The following is a 20,509-nucleotide window of genomic DNA, read 5'->3' on the forward strand; positions in this document are numbered from 1 at the left end:
AAAAAAGGACAGTATCAGCTGCCAATTGTATTAACAGAAATTAAGCAACATTTCCTCCCCTCATATAGGAAATAATACAGTTAAAACTGAATTCTACAATCTTTTTAGGATGCTTGTACCATACTTAGAGCTATGGCAGATGACTTAAGTGTGTGACACATCTTCTTCTATCAAACAAATCACCATACCTTAGCTGTACATTACTTATGGAAAAATGATATATCCAGTTACTGGAAGCACTGAATGTCTAATAGTTCAGAAACAGGTTAAAGGGTACCTATCTTAATCCTTCTTTAGCTAAGAACCACAAAGATTTGCACAGCTTTTATAGTTCGAATCCAGCACCCAAAAAGCACCACAGACACATAAGCTATTCAGGTTCATATGCTTATGAACACATGATTTATATTTTACCTTAAAGTGCTCCATGCTTTATATGTGCTTTCTTTTGGTAGGGGAAAGTAGGGGTTTGTTGGTTGTTGGATTCATTTTTATATCCAAGAGAAAGGACAGGACAGCTTTTCCTCTGTATCTATACTGTTCTGGCAATGCAGACACTCAGAAAGATCAGTTCTGTTAGCCTCTAGGCTTACACTATTAAAACATGATTAATTAATTTGCCACAGGATTGGCAAAGGAAATTAATACACATAACTCATGTACTTCTATTTTACTTCTAATTAAACAAGAGAATATGCCTCTTATGAGACTCATAGTTAAGGGAACTGTCAAAACTAGTATTTTCTCACTTAGATAACAAACCATGGACACCATCATTCCCCACAGAATAACGGGCTGCTTATGAGAAATGGTATCAAGAAAACAAAGCCCACCCATCTTGCTCTTTAGACACATGAAAAAGGCAAAGTAAAAGTGCTTCAACAACAAATCTTCACTTTCTTCAGCATCACTGTATATCCATCAAAACCCAACTTAAATACATTTACAAATGCAATTGCCAGATGCAAAGTGAAGCTGACCATAGAAAACAGAATAAGGGTCATGAAAGCTGATACACCAGCCTTTCAACCTTATTGAACAATTGCAGTGTTACTCAAGCAAGCACATTTGTACATTTAAAACATTTTAAAAGCTGTGTGTCTTAAATAATCACAACGTCCAGAGAATTTCCTTTCATCCATTAATGGAAAAGAATGTGCAGTATATAGAACAAAGGGTATACTAACATAACAGTGAGGTATATGTGAATTTTGGAAGTCTTGTGGGAAAAAAATCCTATCTTAGGCATTATTATTGGAGGAAAACTGCTGAAACTATATAAACTGCTTGGAAGGTCTACCAAAATTACACTGAAATTAGGATGAGACAGGATCTATCCCCTTCCAAATGCACTGAATTCTTCTTTCAATGTCACTTTCCATATTCAATTCTTAAAAAACCACAAGAAATATATACAATATTAAGTTATCAATCACATCCTTATTTTAGGATGGACATTAATTAAAATTATTCAAACATTCAAATATATACAACTTAAATTTTAAAGAGGCTTGCACAGCTTTTGGAAAGGGACAATTAAGTATCTTTCTAACTTTAAAGTCAGTTCAGTTAATTTATAACATGAAAGGTTTCTGCATGTGAAATACACTGATGAATACACACACTCTCCTGAATCTCTAACAGATGATTCAGGACACCTGTGAAATTCACAGAAAATTCACAGCTGTCTAGATCTATACACTCAACATGCTAATTTGCTAATTATTTTTGCAGTGGCTTTTGTTGTATGCCCCATAGCTGGACACTGTCCTGATCCAACACAGTTAAATCTACTTTTAGAACATCAAAAGTGGCTGGGAAGAAGGGCAGCTGTAAGAGGAGTGGATGCCATTCTGCCTTCCCGTTGAGGAGAACTCAATATTCAACCATCATCTCTATTAGGAGGAATGACTAGACAAGCAAAACAAAACCTCATTTGAGTGATCAAATTATATCCCACAAATATCAACCTACTGATGACACAAGTAATTGAGTATTAGATTCAGACTGTGCTATCTAAGAGGAAAACAAATCCTAAGCTGGAAAAAAAAGTTTTGTTCAAATTAATGTGGCAGCTCGTGTGATTTTCCATACTTTCTCCTACAAGAAGTTGTACATCTTCACATTTGCAAGCCCAAGACTCTTTTTGAACACCACTTTTCACAACCTTCTCAAATTTTCTCCACCTTCCTGAAACCCTTCACTGTTAGCCACCTTGCTTTCCTTACTCTTTTCTCATATTTCTCTATGCTACAGTTGCATTTGAGCTTTTCTTTAACAACTCTCACCAATGCTGATGGTTTGAATTCAGATGAGACATAAAATACACAAATAATGCACCAGTCAGTAGTCAATCCCACATATTAACTCATTATGCAGATATTGAAAGGTGCACCAGAAGACTTCAAACAAAATTAAAAATAAAGGGGCATTAGTTTAATTCAAGCTCTGCAATCACTTTTTGGTCCTCTTTTTTTAGGGTATAATTAATAAATGTTTGTTTATCATGCTGACTTACCCATGAGTAACTTAGGTGGATTGTTTCATGGTGGGTTCTGAATTTGGAAATTCAGCATACTGGTGCTCCCCTCTCAAGGTTCCCTGCAAATCCAACCACAAAACTCTTTCTGACTCACCTCTCTCTCTTTTGTACAAACTTCAGTAAATATGACTGGAGAAAGCCTCATTCCCTTATAAACCACATGACCCCACAATCAGTAAAACAGCTTCAACATTAACTATTACTGAACTGTTTGTAAAATTTGAAAGGAGTTTTTCCATCTTTTGATTATCTGAAGTTTCCTCTCCCTAACAGCTGAGCTGCTTTTATTCCACAAAAGCAAAAACTGTATATCCATCTTCCTCTTGGTCACCTTTTACTAACTAACCATGTTTCATTCCTCCTTCTGCAGGACTTTTTCTCTCTTTTTATTTTTAAACATCATCTGTGCTCTTCATTTTAATTTCTCCAGTGGAGTGAGGTAAGTTGAAAAAGCTGAGAATTAAGAGACAGATCCCACACCTCTCCAAAGACTAGAGGTTCCTCTGCTACTCAGGAATACATAAAAAAAGTATTACTAAAAGCTTGTACTACTCTATCCTCAGGACTGCTTAGATGTGATAACCTGAATTTCTATCTTGGAATATGTAGTGATATCCCAAAATAGGTGAATCTACTTGGTCATATTTCAGGAGAAATTCTCTTAAGAATTCTCCTGGCTTCATACTCTAGACCTTCCCTCTTCTTCAGACAAAGTGACAAGACTATCAGAGAAATGAAGATATTTATCTAAAGGCTGCACTAAACTAACAAATGTCATTGTATTTCCTATGACTAGCACTTCATACTCTCCTTTGCTGTGAAAATTACAGTCAAAAGAAATCTCAGGAAAAAAAACAGCAAAGACTTGCCTTTATATACCTGGTACATGACATATTTTGAATAATAATAATACCAACTAAACTGTTTGAATAAGCCAAGATTAAGTATTAAGGCTACTACAAAGAAGGACTTACATCTCATAGGAAAGGTTAATTTAGGCATAATAACAGTTCTCTGGGAAGATGACTGCCACCATGAAATGAAGTTATGAGTCTGAATTCTACAGACAACCTCTCCTCCAGCTATAGTGTACTATGACAGGGATGCAAAGCAGGGGTAGAAAACACTGTGAGTAATTTGATACCCTATGGAACTACCTTACAAGCACCTTTGCTCACAACAACAGAAGTATGGATTTATGACTACATCACTACAACTACTACTACATCACTTTTTGAAACCAAGAGAACAAAGAAAGGTCGAATCTCAGAAAGAGTCATTCCTTCACACAAGACAGAAGTAAGACATATTGAAATTTTGTGAAGGATGTTAAAAGTTTGTATCTACCTACATACCTATGTACAGATTCTATTTCTGACTCTTCAGTGTAATGACATTTATTTACCCAGAATCTAACAGAATCTCCTGTTACTGTCATGGTGTGACAGATAGGAACAATAAAAAAAATTTCCTAATTACTGACAATAAGAAACAGTATTTAAAAAGTAGCATTTATTATGAAGTATAATTGTAGGTGCCATTAATAATAGTCCTGAGTATTACCTTGGTGTTGCATGCTGTTAATATGGGAGTATAAGACTGAGCTCTAGCTTTAAAAAGTCTCTGTTATTAGTAGCACAACACTAGGCATGAAAAACAGAGGCAAATGTGTATTCCCCAACAGTTAATCTTGGAAAAAAACAGACACAGAATGTCCTACCTCTTCTGGACGTTTCTGTGCCACCGAAATCAGCTCTTCAGAGCTACTTCTTGAGGTAGAGGGTACCACGTTACCTGGGGCCTCTGAGACCACCTCATTTGACGGCTCGGAGTCCTGAGGGCAACAGACACAAACAGACCCCTCAGCAGCGTGTTGATGTGGCACGCCAAAAAAATGAGACTTTTCAGAGGATCTGTGCTTTAAGCACAGAGAGAGAAATAAAAAATACTTGAGGCCTGAAACTCTACTCTTTTTATTCTGGGCAACTTCTTTTGCCTGGGGTCAAAAACATCTGTCATATATTTTCTCTTGAAAGAGTAATATTTCTTCATTAGAGCATTTTAATACTTATTAAGTAGTTACATCATTTCAGAATTGCAAAGTTCTGAATAAGCATGGCTTTTTTACCCATACCTACCCCTGCTCCTGAACTGCAAAGAAGGGAATATTACATTTTGTCCACTTATGGCAGACGGATGCTTCTGCAAAACACCTGGAGCCATGCTAGAACAACCCCCAACAAATGTATTTTACCAGTCCTGCAAACCAATATAGCACACAATCTAGTAAAGATATTAGTAGAGTTTGCTACCTTTTAGTATTTAACATTTCAGTAAAATAAATAAAAATTCTTAAATAATTTACATTCTATTTTCCAAATTGCCTTGATTTTGTCATGCAACATGACTAAATAATTCAAAATAAAAAACACTTTAATACCTTCAGTGCTTCACACAGAGGTTTTGATAACAGCATAGATTGACACAATTTAATGCAGAGAAAAAATCCATTAGTTGGCATAATCTCTACTGTGCTTGTCGTAATGTTCATTACAGAAGGTATTTTAGATGTCATTGCTTAGCAAGCAGAGTATGTGCTTTTGATATATCACTTTCCTTCTACATTCACTAATTGCAAGGAAATCAAGATTATACTTTTGGAAACTGCAAGCTGCAGAGCTCATTATTAAGTTTTCAAATATAACAACCTGTAAGGAGTAAATTAAAATTTTGTAACTATAATATTCATCAATTGCAGTTTAGCCCATCGCATAGAAAGGGAAAAAGTGAGCACTGGTCCAACAACCATTACAGAATCACACAGAGAATCACATCTGGTGAGACCAGATACTGTAAAAGAATTAACACATGGAGGGAGTTCCCAAAGAGTATAAAGTGAAAAGAATACTTCTGTGCTTAAATATTTCTAATAAAGATTTTTTACACCTTATTCATTGCATCACCTGTCTGTGACTTAGAAAAAAGGATGCTCTGGGGCATTTTGTGACATGACACTTTAAACTTCAGGTTTGTTATGAGGAAAATATTTTAAGGAAAAAAACTTCTAGAAAAAATAGCTTTTAGTGAAGACTAAAGAATACCGTCAATTAAAATGTTAACAGTGAAGTCTAACTGCCATTGCACTGAACTGTTTTATGGGCATAATGCTGTATCTGTGGGACAAAAGAAAAAAATGAGATATATTGGAAGAGTATCAGTCAAATATAGTGAGCTGCAGGGAGAAACATCTCTAGAATTCTGCTAAAAGTCTGATTTCCCCCATGCTATATATATATATATATATATATATATATATATATATATATATATATGCCATCAAAAGGAAATTTACATCATGTTCAACCTGACAGCTGACTGGTTTCCCTGGACTTGTACAGGCAAACATCTCTCTCAAAGGCCACCTCAGTTTGGTCGCAGTGAATTATGATGATGAGAATATTTTTTCTTGCTTACTCAATTAGCCATGAGCTCACTCTGAATATAGAACAGTACTGTTTTCTCCTTGAGAAAGTTAAATCAATGCCATTTATCAGCTCAATATGTTTCCAGAAGCTCTTCTGTGCTTCTTACAAAAAGAAAAGTAACAAACACATCTACTGGAAGAAAATTATACACTTGTCTGAATCCATTGGTTCAGTGATTTTTCTCCTTAAATTCTGTTTGCATTTTGTACCTGAACAAGCTTTTGTTATGCTGCTATTACCTGTAGCCAGATAATGGTGGCAACCATTTTCAGTTACTTGCTTTTTTAAAGTTATAAACAGTGTTTTTCAAAAATTATCTGAGCAACTGTGATTTGGTAAGCTTACATTCATTACAGTCCTTTGTCTCAACAGGTCCATATATTCTTTTTTATATCAAATCTTGAGCATCTTCTTCTCCAGCAGTTTGGCCATCCTTCTCCTAAGAACCATCTGGCTAATTTAATACTTCTATTTTTAGAGAGATGGATGGAAACCTAATTTACTTTATTATTCAGAAACCAATCCAAGCAAATATGCCTCCATTCCCAGTTGCACTGGTTTTATTATCTCTTTTCACATTGTTAGTTGGTCAGAGCATGGTGCTAATAATGCCAAGGTCCTGGGTTTGATCCCAGTATGGGCCATTCACTTAAAGAGCTGAACCTGATGATCCTTGTGGGTCCCTTCCAATCCAGACTCTTCTGCAATCTAAATATGTAACACAGGTAATCTGTGTTGTTCTGAACTAGTTTGACAACATGTGAAATACAGCTTTCAGAAAGAGACATATTCAGTAGGTGGAATGAGATCCTTTCATGGATGATACCACAATAAAAATGCTGCAAGGTGCAAATGATAACTTTTACAGAGCTGCTTCCAGGTGTGTTATGAGTATGTGGCCAAGTGAGCAACAGTTTTGGTTATACATCCTGGTACTTGTACTCTGGCAAGAAAAACAACCCAGAAAAGTATTAACATCATTTACACTTGGAAAGGCAAAAAACCACTACCACTGACTGAATCAATATTTTTACCAAGGAGCTGTCAGCCTCAGCTGTAGCAGTGATGGACATAGTGGTTTATGGACATATAATTAACACGGTAACTATTTTAGTACATGTCTTTTCTGGTGCTTAAGCCCTTCCCACTTCATTAACTCATTATTACATTTTCTACACTACACAGGAAACATCACAAATCTGCATTTTCAAGTCAGACAAATCAATACATAGCTTTATAATAAATCACAATGTTTAGTTATATTAATTAATAAATTATGGGGGAAAGCCAATAAATGGTACTTTCAGCTTCCTTAAAATGTAGAAATACTTTGTGAAAATAAAAGTGCATTATAAAAAAGTAAATTCCAAATTCTCAGTAATAAATTTTTTCCTGAAAAATGCTGATTTTGATCAAAGCTCCTCAAAACATGAACCTTCTTGGACTTACAAAACCTTAAAGAGGAAATGAAATGTGTAGACATTTTGCTGTCTATGCAAGAATGATATACCTGCTTTTAACTATGGCTCATTTCCTGTGACCTAAATGTTCATGCAGTCTAAGATACCACAACTGCATAGGTTTGATCAATCTCTTTTCTGCCAAAAATAGTATTTTAATTATATGTTGTCACAAATACAGAACAAATCAGATATTCTAGTTCTGGGATGGAGTCTGCTTACTAGTTTTTGTAGTATTCAGTTCTCTTCTTCCCTTCACTCCAATTGGTGTATTTCCTCTTTGCATCTACCATACAGGAGCACACATTGTGCTTTTAGTTTTGTGCTTTTCTGTGCAGAAGCAACACTGACACAGTATGATGAAAAATCAATAATGCATACAGAACAGATGTGGATTTTTTTCTGCAATGAAAGTGATAGATTTCAAAGGGAGATGCTTATGTTTTATGCTATGCTGATATTTTGGCTTAATTCAAGAATTTCACTATTCTCACATTTTGCTTTTCAAAAACCAGACCTTCAGTTCCAGATTGAGACACATAGACAGGTATGCATGGTATCTGTAAATAGGATACAGATACGTATATGCAGACATGTATAGTCTGTATTATAAATATACAGGCAAAGCACACAGTGAACATCACTGTAGCAAAATGCTGTATTTAACAATCCATGTTGCTGTCAGCAGATACTGACTTTACAAAATAGAAACCTGACATTGCTTCTTATTTTGAAGAAAATGAAAAACCAATGTATATTTTTAAACAATGGATAAAATACTTTCATAAAAAGCTCAAGAATTTCCATTTGAAACGTGATGATGGAAAAATAGTGCCTTACAATAGTGTTCACACCAGCCTAAAAGCCACTATTTTTTTCTGCTACTGCTTCTTTAGAACAAAACTAAAATAGGATTGAAACAAATCCTTTATAGATTATTTCAAGCTGACAGGTTTGAATATATTATGTTAACTCTGCATCGTTTTTCATATATCATCCTTTACCTTGGTCCAGTTGAGAATTACACAAGTCATAAATTAGCTTTAAACAAGTTTTGAATCAGCCTGGAACTAGTTTTCAAATTAAAGAGCCGTCAGTATATTACATCGTACTGTCATTTTATTACCCCAATCAATTCTGTGTGGCCTGAGGTAGAAAGAAAATGGATGCTGTCTTCATTTGCAAAGGGTTTATCTCTCACACCAGGCTGTGAAAACATGACTGCACTAATGAATTGGACGCCAAAGTTACTAACAAAGACTTCTAACAGTAACAAAGTAGAAATACTTGTCCCCCTTTAGACTTACAAAATTGAGGGGGGGGAAAAAAGGCCTTTCTGAAACATGAAGACAGCTTCTTACAGTTGAAGCACTGTGGGATGAAATTAGCAAATTTGTATTGAAGTGCTAAAGTGCTCGTAGCCTCAGAGGGTCATTTCCAGTGCTGCGCAGAAAAAGCCTTCCCGGGTCAGACACACGGTGCCTCTCCAGCCCTGACCACGAACGCCCCTCCAGCAGCTGAGCAAACACTCCTCCTGTTCTTATTCTTACACCCCAGGGGCATACTTTGAAAGTATTTGCAACATCTTAGCCAGAATTTCAGAAAATCTGCCGCAGACAAGATTTCTGTAGCTCTCCACAGTTCACAGGTGGCCAAAGCAAATGCCCAGGGAGAAACATACAGTTTATCTCCATCTACCCACATGGAAGATCAGTCACTTTGCTGTTCCTCAGATTTTACCCTGTTAGTTAATGAAGCAAGAATATGGGCTTTAAACTTTTAAGTCATGCTCCACAGTTATAAAATTTCCCTTTGTCTTTTATTATGCCTTTGTCATTCTCTTCATGCTGCTTTTATTCAACATCTGACAATCTCGTCTCCTCCTCTGCCCTCTCCAAAGATAGGAAATCACAAATGCAACCTCTAACATTGCTGTGCTAACCTCCTATGCTGCCAGTCACAGAGGCAACACTGTTGTTATGTCCTTGGCTATTTTTTCTCTCTGGAGAAGGGGATGATGACTTCTATGTTTATACACTGTTAACACAACAAGGTCTCTTTCTCAGCTCACTTTGAAACCACCTCAGTTCAAGCAATAAACCTTAAGCTGTCTCTAAAACCTCTGCCTTCTTTTAGAAACAGAAACAAAACAAAAACTTTTTATAATTATCTGTTTTAAAATTTAGAAATTAAACTACATTCTTTAGCCTCACACTAGTTTTACTTCTTTTCTTCAAACACATTTTGCAATATGAAAGAATTAATAAGGGTACAATAACTGTTCCAATTTATTATCCCTTTATCTTCCAATAAACTACAGCACTGACAAAGTATACTTGAATCTTTGAAATCCACCCAGCTTTCCAAGTGCAAAAGGTGAATTCCCACTTTAACTTTTGTTTTAAAATAAGCATGCTACTATTGTCAGTATTTTCTAGAGGTATTTGATTAAACTGTGAAAGGAATCAGGGTAATCTGTTTTCTCTGGATGCCTTCTTCAAATAGAAAACAAAATTACATGCATTTAAAGTTAGAAAGAGCACTCTCAAAATGTTTTTCATATCTATTCTTCTAACTTTATCACATGCAAATAGAAACAGAAAACAGAAGAATATTTTACTGTTTGAAGGTATTATCATTCACTGACCTCTGGAACCTGAATTAGTTTCCCCTTTCTAGCTCACATATTTTCTACATTTCCATTACTCAGTGTACTAATCCTAACTCTCATGGGACTGAATTCTCCCCCTTCTCAATCAAAGTCTCCTGGATTATTTTATTTCCTTTTTACTTGCTCACCATTCACTATTTCCCAACATTCAAGTTATTCTTTTAGCTACCCTTTCAATAGCTGCCTTTTTTGACCCCAGAAGTCTTTAACTGTATTAAAAATTATCTCTTAAAATGCTGTAATTAATAAAACCACATTGGAATACAAAAAAGGGAATTTAACTTCTAATTATAGTCACTCAAAACACTAAACTCATCCTGTGTGTATAAAATAATGAATACAACTTCACTGTTATTGTCATAGATTAAGAATACTGACCACAGATATAGTATGGCTTAAACTATTGGCAAAAACTTCTGTATGAACACATATACCATCACCAGGAATTTTTAGAATTTCTTCACTAAAGGGAAAAACCCAATATCTATCTTTTTGCGTGTGTGTGTGCATTAAATGTCCTATGTTTTGCATAATTTGGTAATTATCTGCTACACCAGAGCAACAGATTTTATATAAATATCCTTTTGCAGGATATTAATATACTGGCAAGATTGCTGTACTATGCTATTATCAGTGCATGTAAGAGTAATTCAGTACTTTCTCCCTTTCTTTGTCCACACTTCTTCCTTCCTATGCATTGTTCTGCCTTTTTTTTTGTTGTTTTTGTTTTGTTTTGTTTTGTTTTGTTTTGTTTTGTTTTGTTTGGTATTGTGGATTAGGTTACCGGCAGATACTATAGCCTAAAAACTTATTTTTGTGTGGGTCTCAGATTCAGTCAAAGAAAGAAACTGAGAGTTTCTAGCCAGGCAAAAAGCCTGGGAAAGTGCTGGGAAAGAATGTAAATAATTCTTTATCTCTCTTGTTTTTCACATTGTTTATAGTTAAGTTCTATCACTGTGTGTCAAGCACTCTGCACCAATGGTTTGAGTTGTTTTCACTTCAGAACCAATGGATTTGATCCTTGAGAAGCTCTGTATAAAAGAGCAGTGCATTTTGAATAAATCAGAGTTTTACTATTACAGCCTTCTGAGTCAGAGTCTCTTCATTCCCATCATGCCTCGACAGTGACATTTTTGTCCTCATTTTATACTTGATGGAGTTTATAGATGTTATTTTACTTAGTTCAAAAATCTTTTTATGATAGTACACACATAATTTATTACAGCTGGATCAGGATATTTCATTTTCCCTGTGCCTGTTTGGTACAGCTCTCACCTCTCCAATCCCTTTTTTCCACCATCCAGAAAAATAAAATCCCAAACTCAAACCTCAGGAGTTGCAAAACAAATTCTCAAGCACAGTAGGAGCATCTAGAGCCACAGTAAGCGTAGACACTGATTTTGCAGCTGTTGTCTCTCACAGAAGTGATGTGCAGTTCACATAATCTAAGTGTATGTAACCTTAATCTGGTGCATGTTTATTGGGGTATTACACTGGGTGCAAGTTTCCTGTGTAGCTGTATGCATATCAGATAGTATTGCAATTACTGACTTTGACATATTTCCAAAATTACACGGTCACCTGACACCCAACATCAAAAACAAGACTTTCTAAACAACAGATGTACAAGGTCATCTGGTATCACTCCTGGAGAGCAGCCTGCAGCTACAGTAACTCCACTAGTAAGGCTACATTTGGGGTTGTAGTTGTCTCCTTCCTTAAGCAAAGTTTTATTCCTTCAGAAATGATCAGGAGATCATAGCATCCATTCACATAGTCTCTCCAGAAGAAAGTTTTTTCTCAGTGGTATTTCTTTTCAAGCCATGTTTAAAATGCTTCAAACTTTCTATGTTTTTGGATTACTGAGGCAGTGACAACTTGGGAGTAAGGTACAGAAAAAACTTACTTTCATCTCTTAGGGTCAAGCTGCACATTTGCACTATTTATGGTCAAAATAGGTTGCTTTAGTCGACTTCAGCAGCTTGGAAGAAAGCATACATGAAATTTGCTCACAATATTTGGCTAATTCTTAACTTGAATGAGAAGATTGAACACTTGGGAAGATCTCTGCTCCAAAAAGCAGCTGCTTTATTCTAACAAAAATAGAATGTAGCTCAAAAAGGCTTTCTTTCAAGCACACAATCTTCAGATATTACGCATCAGCATGCAGAGTGTGTCTGTCAGATGTTGGAACAAAGCTTTAAATTGTACCATCTAACTTAATTCTCAAGATAGGGTCAGCACATTCATAGGGTTGTGGGTTTTTTTTTCATCTTTGAGAAGTCCTTTAAGTAATATTTATTTAGCTCCTTACATCTTCATCAGCATTGATTCTTGCTTTTCAACTCCTTGAAGTCCAGATTTTCCCAACATAATGCAAAACAGGGTTACATTAAAATGTGTGATCACCAAAAGCATCACAAAATCGTCAAAGGCTACTTTTTAAATCAAGACTTGTTTTCATCTCTCCCCACTTCCAGAATCTTCTACCAGTAACAAGATGAAAAAGAAAGGGAATAGAACAAAAATTAATATAAAAGAAAGGGATAGCTCAATACATCTTTTTTTGCAGTCCAAGTTTATTACATAAGTTTTATAGCTTTTTAAATTAACTTTACATGGGATCAACTTGTTTTTTTCAGAGGTTTTCTATAAGCACTCTACCCTTCTCCATGGAAAACTCTCAGTGTGTCCTCCAAATCCTCCTTTCCACTTTGCTGCAATCCTATTTCTTAATCCACCCCATTCTCCCCTGTAATGGTTTCTGTGTATTTTCCAAGTGGAATTTTCTCATTCTTATGAATTTATGTATGCTTACAGCTCTCCTTTTATGCCAAGGGCGCTTCTTGTAGGCCCATTGTTTTTGCCATCATGCTTTTCTCACTCCTGTTTATCCTATCCTTCTCTCTTCTTAAAAACTACCATAATTTATTTTCAACTGATAAAGCAGAAAGTAGAACATTAATTCAAAGCTATAAAAACATTTTTAAAGAATGAATTAACAGTCACTTTCTATAAAAAGCTTCCTATAGAAATGTTTCCTACACACTCCGAGATCTCTCTAATATCTGAATGTGCTAAATTAAAAAACTATCTTGCACATCCTTTGAGAAACTTCAAACAAATATCAGGAACCCTATTTGGTGGGTGCCCTTGACTTATTTATTCATGCTAGTCACTAGAATAATTATAGAAAATTTCCATTTAACTTTATACTAGTAAACAGAGATACATACTCTTATTAATTAAAGTAGCTAGCTAAAACACTAGGATATTTTATGCTGGCACACTGAGCTGCACTGACAAAGAGATGTTTACTAAAAAAGGGAATGAACAGCCCAGCTGACACAGTTTAAGAAATAACATTAATCAGCCACCTTTTCCTGAGCTCTTAGGAATGGAAAGGTTACAACTACTGCTGCAGCTTTAAAACATCCTCATAAAGGCCTGGAAATTCCTCATTCTTCCCTAATTAAGAACACTGCAAATGATACATGGAATGATAAGGCTAAATTCACACAAAATGTCAACTTTACTGCCTCATTCCTAGAAGCATATTTATATTTTCCCTATGGTTTTTTTTTTTCCTTGAGATTACTCCTACCAGACAAAATTCCTTTTTTTCCTCATCTATACTAGAAAACATACAAAAAGTCCCTTGCTCTTAAATATGTTTCCTTAACACTGTAGATTAGATGTTTTTAGTTAAAAGCATATAGTGTTTATACGAACAGTCAAATGATAAAATCTGATACCCTAGCAATATAGATCTGTGTATTCATTTTTAGGCTTTTGATCTTGAGACTACTAATACAAGATTTCCACATATTATCAAAACAGGAATAAAACAACTCTTTCAGTAGATGAAACTGAAACACAAATATACCTTTGATACAGTAAAAGTCACTTCATACCAGGAAACTGTGGTGTTGACAGGAGCAGCTCTTTAGAGCAAAGCAGCTGGTGTTGAGGACCAGCCAGATGCAGAACACATATTTCAAAGATACAGCTTGTTTGGTCATGAAGACAGAATGCCCATTAGCAGTCAGAATACATCCTAGGCTTTAGTGCTCCTTGACAGAAACTCACTTTGCATGCTACTAAAACCACTCCATAACATGAACCAAAGCAGAACCATTGGTGGCAACTGGGTGATTCTTTTCAAAAACACATTTCTGACCTTAACTAAAACAAAATCCATCAAAATCAGCATACCAGAATGTAGAACCATTTAAGCTAGTAATAGGATTTTCCAAAATAACAGGGTATTTTAAATACCAGCTTTATTTCAGAATTCCACAGTGCTACCCTGGATCAACAGTCCCCCTTCCTCCTCCTGAGATCCTCTGGAAGCTCTCTGGGGCTTAAGAACCATCTCTACCTTTTTCATTTTAATTTTTCCTAAATTAAAAGAGAGAATATAAGAAATACAGACATATTTTATGCCCTCTTTTCAAGCAATGGTTTGACTGCTGCCGTGAATTAACTGGTAAAAACATTTTATATCATAGGGAATATCTCAGCTCACGTCCCTCACCCTCTTTTTAAGAGGGTTCAAAATAATATTCCCAAGGGAATGTCTAAACCAATTTACTGTTCTTTAGCTGAAGCAGGTTGTTTTGCATGGAGGGATGAGTCAGTAGGTAAAATGATTCATTGTCTACTAGCCAGTGTATCTATTGTCTTCTGACTATTTTACTACTTTTATATAAAGGAGCTTTTCAGTCTCTGTCTATGCTATACCCAGAAAGCACATAAACAGCAGGTCAATAGCTCATTCAGTGAGAGAATTATTAACAGATTAATAGACCACAGCTCCAAAATCTCAATCTTTTTCTATTCTCATAATTATCTTTAAATGTTGAGATTCTTGAAGTTTTCATTGCATGAAAACAAACATTTTAAAGGCCTTCAAGAAGTTTCTTACTACCAGCAAGTTACAAAACAAAGTATATAGAACATCATTGTGTCCTGCAATTCCTCTGTCTTGCACAATACATTTAACGAAACAAGCAGTGGAAATATTACACAGTAGGAGAACATGGTAGGGCAAATGCATATTCATGTGATATAAAATATGCTTGCAAATATTAGTACCTCATATGTATCCTTACTTATTGCGTGGGTCTAGTTACAGATTTAATATTCTTTATGTCAATGACTGTAGAACTCTGCTGACACCCTTCTATTTCCAAAAATAAGTATGTAATGTGATTAATTCACTCGAAGTACACTTTTGGGTACCTTCCATAAATATGGAGTTATCTTACTGTTTTATCTTTTTGACACTTTTCTTCGGCTGTTTATATAACATCTGAAAGGATACCATCTGTCCTTCAGTCTTATGAGATTAGTAGCTAGAAAAAAATTTGATATCTACAGATTCTAAGGTTTTCCACATATAAAATCTTCCGGTAATGTTTGTCACAGCTGAAATATACTTAAGACTTTTCAAATACGCAGAAAGATGTTTCAAACCACTGAACCAGATAATAATTTTCAATGTTTACCAAAGCCACATTTACTAAAAAATCTAAGATAAACTTAATTGCTGCTAGAATTTAGCAATGCACTATACATTTTAAAGGTTTTGTGAAAATCTTTTCAAAAGCCATCTTAAAATTCTATGTAATAGTCGTGCATTTTCTTGGTAGAACTGATTGTAATGCTCTTGCAGTTATATTCTCACACAAGCTATCTGCTGAGCCAATTTTAAGAGGATGGAACTTTTTCTGCTACAGAATGCTAAAATCCAAGTGATGAGACACTCCTTTGCAGAGAAAGTGGCTGACACAGCACGAATTGGCAATATCCAGCTGTCTTCTGGGAAATGTGATTAAATGTGGCTACCACTAAGAGAATTTCTGTTTGAGAATGGCAACTGAACCTCACTTCCACTATCTAAGATGATGACGAAAAGCAAATCTTGACTGTGCTAAAACTCATTGCTTGCCTAGCACTTCATAAAATGGCACTTTTTTTTTGGTTTTTCCCCCTCTCCTCTCTCTCTCCACGTTCAATATGATTAGATTTTGCCCAGGCAGCATTAGCAATTTATACTGATGAGTAACACACTACTTACAGACAAAGAACATTGTGTGAAGTTTCAGCTTTGGAGAAAACTCTATATGGCTACATTTCTTTGAAAGACTTGAAAATAAAATCAACCTTGAGAGTAAACAGGAGCACTTAATTGGGTAACTATGATAATGTGTTCAAATTCTTATACAGAGACTAAAAATTAAAGATCTAATTCTTCTTCTATCATATAGAATATTATTACAGGTGATGTGCTAAAATAACTTGCAGGGTAATAAAGCTGGACTAATGAGAAATTAAAATATATAATTCTTCTTTAATTACATACCTTCTAGTTCTATGTAAAACATAAGACAAGAAATATATTTCTAGGTTAAGAAATTTATATCAGAAATCTGGAAGAAACAAGACAGCACTTTGCAACATTAGGGTGCAACAGGATGCCACCAGCCTCCAGACATACCTTTGCAAACAGTTCCTGTTTATGTCATTGCAAAGCACACACCTTGCAATCTCCTGTTGACTGCTTAATTCTTAATGAATATTCAAATCAAACAAGATTATGCATAATGGAAATGTGGGGTTTTTTTAATACTGCTCTCCTGGAAGCCTAACACCTAACCCAAGAATTTAATCAAGACCCAAAATGTTTAAAAATTCAAGTCAGTTACAAACTTTTAATTAATACTTTATTTTCCAGACATTACCAAATTCAACACATTCTACTAACTAAGTATAACAATCTAATTTTCCAAACTGATTATTAACTGAAAATAGTGATGATCAATTACAATTAATTGCTAAATTTGTTTATGGCTCCACCATCAGCATGAAGTCCCTAATTATCAATACCCAAAGAATTCTTTATTCTAGGAACTCTAGAAGTAGGAAGAACTGCATTGACAAAGTACATCTGAATGCACATCAGTGCTGTAAGCTACGATGCTTTGGAAGCTACCATGAAGTAACTGTGACACATATATATCTTCCTTTTGTGACTTCACTTGAAAAGTGAAATGAATGTAAAATGAAGAAAAATTGCATTAGAAACAGTATTTCTGTGTCTTTTACATTTCAATATAGCATTTTCAATATGCAAAATTCACTGTTACAATGCATCCCAATATTGTACATATCTAAAGCAAGAAAGAGAAAGCCTCCTGTTCTGTAAGGTGCAAGCAACCTTGCTTCTTTTGTCTTTCCTATACACTACTCCTCTTTCAACCTCCTAACAATCTTTGAGAATATGCATAGGTGCACACCAAAGAGGATGTATATAATCTTCCTGTTTTGGTGTGGTACTCAGAGGTCAAAAACTGATTTTGTTTCTTTATTCTCATGCTGCATTAGATAAAACCATATTCAGTGGCTTTATTTCAATCATAACACTAGCTCATTTCTGGATTTTTCCCAATTGCAGCTAGCTCCCAGCAGAGATTTCCTGCCACTCAGTACTAGAGCAACAGGCAACATTGGCTGTAATTTAATTTTGTCATGGCTTAGGAAGAGTAAGTCACGATTCAGCAGCAGAGCTATTGCCCAGATAAACTATGACTGTAAGCAGATTTTGTTAGAAGCATAACCTAAAGAAGGTACAGAGTAGCAGCAACATTTTGAACAGCTGCCCACGAAGAGATTTTGCTTCCTTATCCACTACTTTAGAGTAAGTAATATTTATTATACATAAAGTATAGGTTTATTCATTTAAATATTAGATTGTGTATGTTTAGATTACATGCATTAAAAATGTACAACCTCTATGCTGTTTATGATTTTTTTCCAGTATGATATTAATCATGTATCTCTTAAATGTTCCACTGGCAATTGGACTTGGGCACGTATCTTAACCAAAGCAACAGTTAATGAACAAGTTTTTTTCTAATTTCAGCCACCCAGCTTTTTACTTCAGTAACATATTTTTCATCACAACAAAGCAAAATGACTAAGACAACTTTTGAAAAGTACAACTACCTCAGTAATGATTTGATTTGTGTGATACAAAGCCTCATGAAAAATAATTTTGCTGCATTTTTGCATTGTGTTTGTGTGGTAAGGTTTTGACAGCAGGGTGGGGGGCTGCAGGAATGGCTTCTGTGAGAAGCTGCCAAAAGCTTTTCCTACATCTGATGGAGCCAACACCACCTGGCTCCAAGAGGGACCCGCTGCTGGTCAAGACTGGGCCCGTCAGCAACAGCAGTGGTGCCTCAAGGATAATGTACTTAAGAAGTAGGAAAAACCTGCACAACAGCACCCGGAGAAAGGAGTGAGAGGAACAGCTCTGCAGACACCAAGGTCAGTGAGAAGGAGGGGCAGGAGGTGCTCCAGGTGCCAGAGCTGGATTCCCCTGCAGCCCATGGCGCAGCCCATGGCGAGGCAGCTGTGCCCTGCAGCCCATGGAGGATCACAGGGATGCAGAGATCCACCACAGCCCGTGCAGGAGCCACACACCAGAGCAGGTGGATGCCCAAAGAAGGCTGTGATCCTTGGGAAGCCTGTGCTGGAGCAGGCTCCTGGCAGGAGCCGTGTCCCCATGGAGAGAGGAGCCCGCTCTGGAGCAGGTGTGCTGGCAGGACCTATGCACCCTCTGGAGCAGGCTGATCCTGAAGCACCCTGGGGAGAGGGACACAGGCTGGATGGAGCAGCTTGTGAAGAACTGCTGCTCTCACTCTTAAGACAAAGAACATTGTGTGAAGTTTCAGCTTTGGAGAAAACTCTATATTGTTGGGTTGTTTATGAAAAAAAGCAAATGAAGGTATGCAGCAAGGGATTTCTTCCTTCTGCCTAACAAAAAATAGGGGGAAGAAAATTAACTTGTAAACCAAAAACTTCTTGGACCAAGTGCCATTAAAATAGCTCTTTTTTTTGTTTGTTTGTTTGTTTGCTTGTTTTTTACAAAAAAGTGTAATTTAAAACTGCAGTGCATATGTCAATCTCAATTTTCTACGAACATACAACTGGAAAAAGAGACTCTTAGCAAGTATCTTTTAACTACTGCTTTTTTGTCAAAGTTTAATGCAAAAAAAAATTATGTATTTCACTTTGCACTCCTAATTGGCAATTTCTTTATACAATACTTTTTTGATCTATCCCAGTGTTATCTTTCAGAATCAGAAATTTGGTTTTGGCATTTGAAACAACAATAATACATTTTGAAAATAGCCCTATATTCCAAATTCTTTAGTCTTTAAACATCTGGCTGGTATTAGTTGCACTATCATCTTTCAAAGAGACGCTTTTTCAGACAATGTTTTTTCACGTGAAAGACAATGCTATATTGTATTATTTATTTTCTGGTACTGTTTTATTAAAACAGTTAAGCTGCACCCAAAAAGTACAACTAGAAGCCCATGATGAGGATCTGGCAGTCAGCACCAGGAAGTATTTGAACTGGTAAAATTGGTTTCGATGTGGAGAAGAAGCAAAATACTAAAAGTAAGCATCTGTTCCACAAATATTTTCCAGTGCTTAACCACTTTTTTTTTTATTATTTTTATTTTTTTATTAAAACCTAAGCCTCCCACCTAGACTATGGGAATCTTCTGCCAACTAAGTGTATCAGAGTTTTTGGATTAATTTGGGGATTTACTACCAACTAACTTATTCACTATTCATAAATCAAGTCCCAACTTAAGTTAATTTCAAGGTTGATTATTTTTGGAACATTTTATGGTATAAATTATTCATTACATAGATGTATTATACCTGTTTGCCAGAAAATAACAGAGGCTGTGCCAACTCATTTTTTTTAAATATGATACCTAGGAAGCCAATATTAAAACACATCTGGCAATATTTCAGCCAAGTGATATTGCAATATACTAACATTTCACCCTTTTTTTGGGCCATCTTGGTAGTGAAACCCATTTCTGTGCCAAGTTCTTAAAACAGGGCATAAATGGTATAAGGACTTGTGTTAAATTTTCATATTGCCTTACATATTTGGTTTATTTTCTCTTGTTCAATTTTAAGGAAATCACTCCAGTGACAATGTTTTACTGCTCCTCACAAACCTAGGAAGACAAACAATGACTTCAAAATATCCAAATATTATCCAGTTGCTATATTAAAAAACATCTTTCTTTCTATGTCACACAAGAAACCAAAGTGCTAGCTAAACTCTCCTCAAGAAACTCTAAATTACATAAATAAACACAAAAATGTCTAACTCTATCATTCTTTATGACCGTATCATAACATAGAGCATAATATTCACACCTGTGGAAGACAAATACAGTTAGTGAATTCCACTATGTAATTTTTCTGTAAACTACCTTAAAATACTCCTATGTTCTGGCTGAAAAATGTTGCATAG

General features: G+C 35.6%; 1 protein-coding gene across 3 annotated transcripts in view; it reads right to left on the reverse strand.

Annotated features, from left to right (window-relative positions):
• PHF14 (PHD finger protein 14) overlaps nucleotides 1-20,509 on the reverse strand; it is a 159,031-nt gene that overhangs the window by 30,670 nt on the left and 107,852 nt on the right. Inside the window, exons 18-19 of one of the 3 annotated variants that reach the window (XM_077787788.1) lie at nucleotides 4,263-4,376; nucleotides 2,519-2,601 (exon numbers count right to left, since the gene is read on the reverse strand). The exons of 1 other annotated variant lie outside the window; for it this stretch is intronic. In XM_077787788.1, the coding sequence (XP_077643914.1) occupies nucleotides 2,530-2,601; nucleotides 4,263-4,376 (186 nt within the window). In that variant the 3' untranslated portion in view covers nucleotides 2,519-2,529. The remainder of the gene's footprint in view (nucleotides 1-2,518; nucleotides 2,602-4,262; nucleotides 4,377-20,509) is intronic. One more of the 3 variants, XM_021538343.3, reaches the window with a different exon arrangement.

The sequence above is a fragment of the Lonchura striata genome, chromosome 1, assembly GCF_046129695.1.
Source record: "Lonchura striata isolate bLonStr1 chromosome 1, bLonStr1.mat, whole genome shotgun sequence".
NCBI lineage: Eukaryota > Metazoa > Chordata > Aves > Passeriformes > Estrildidae > Lonchura > Lonchura striata.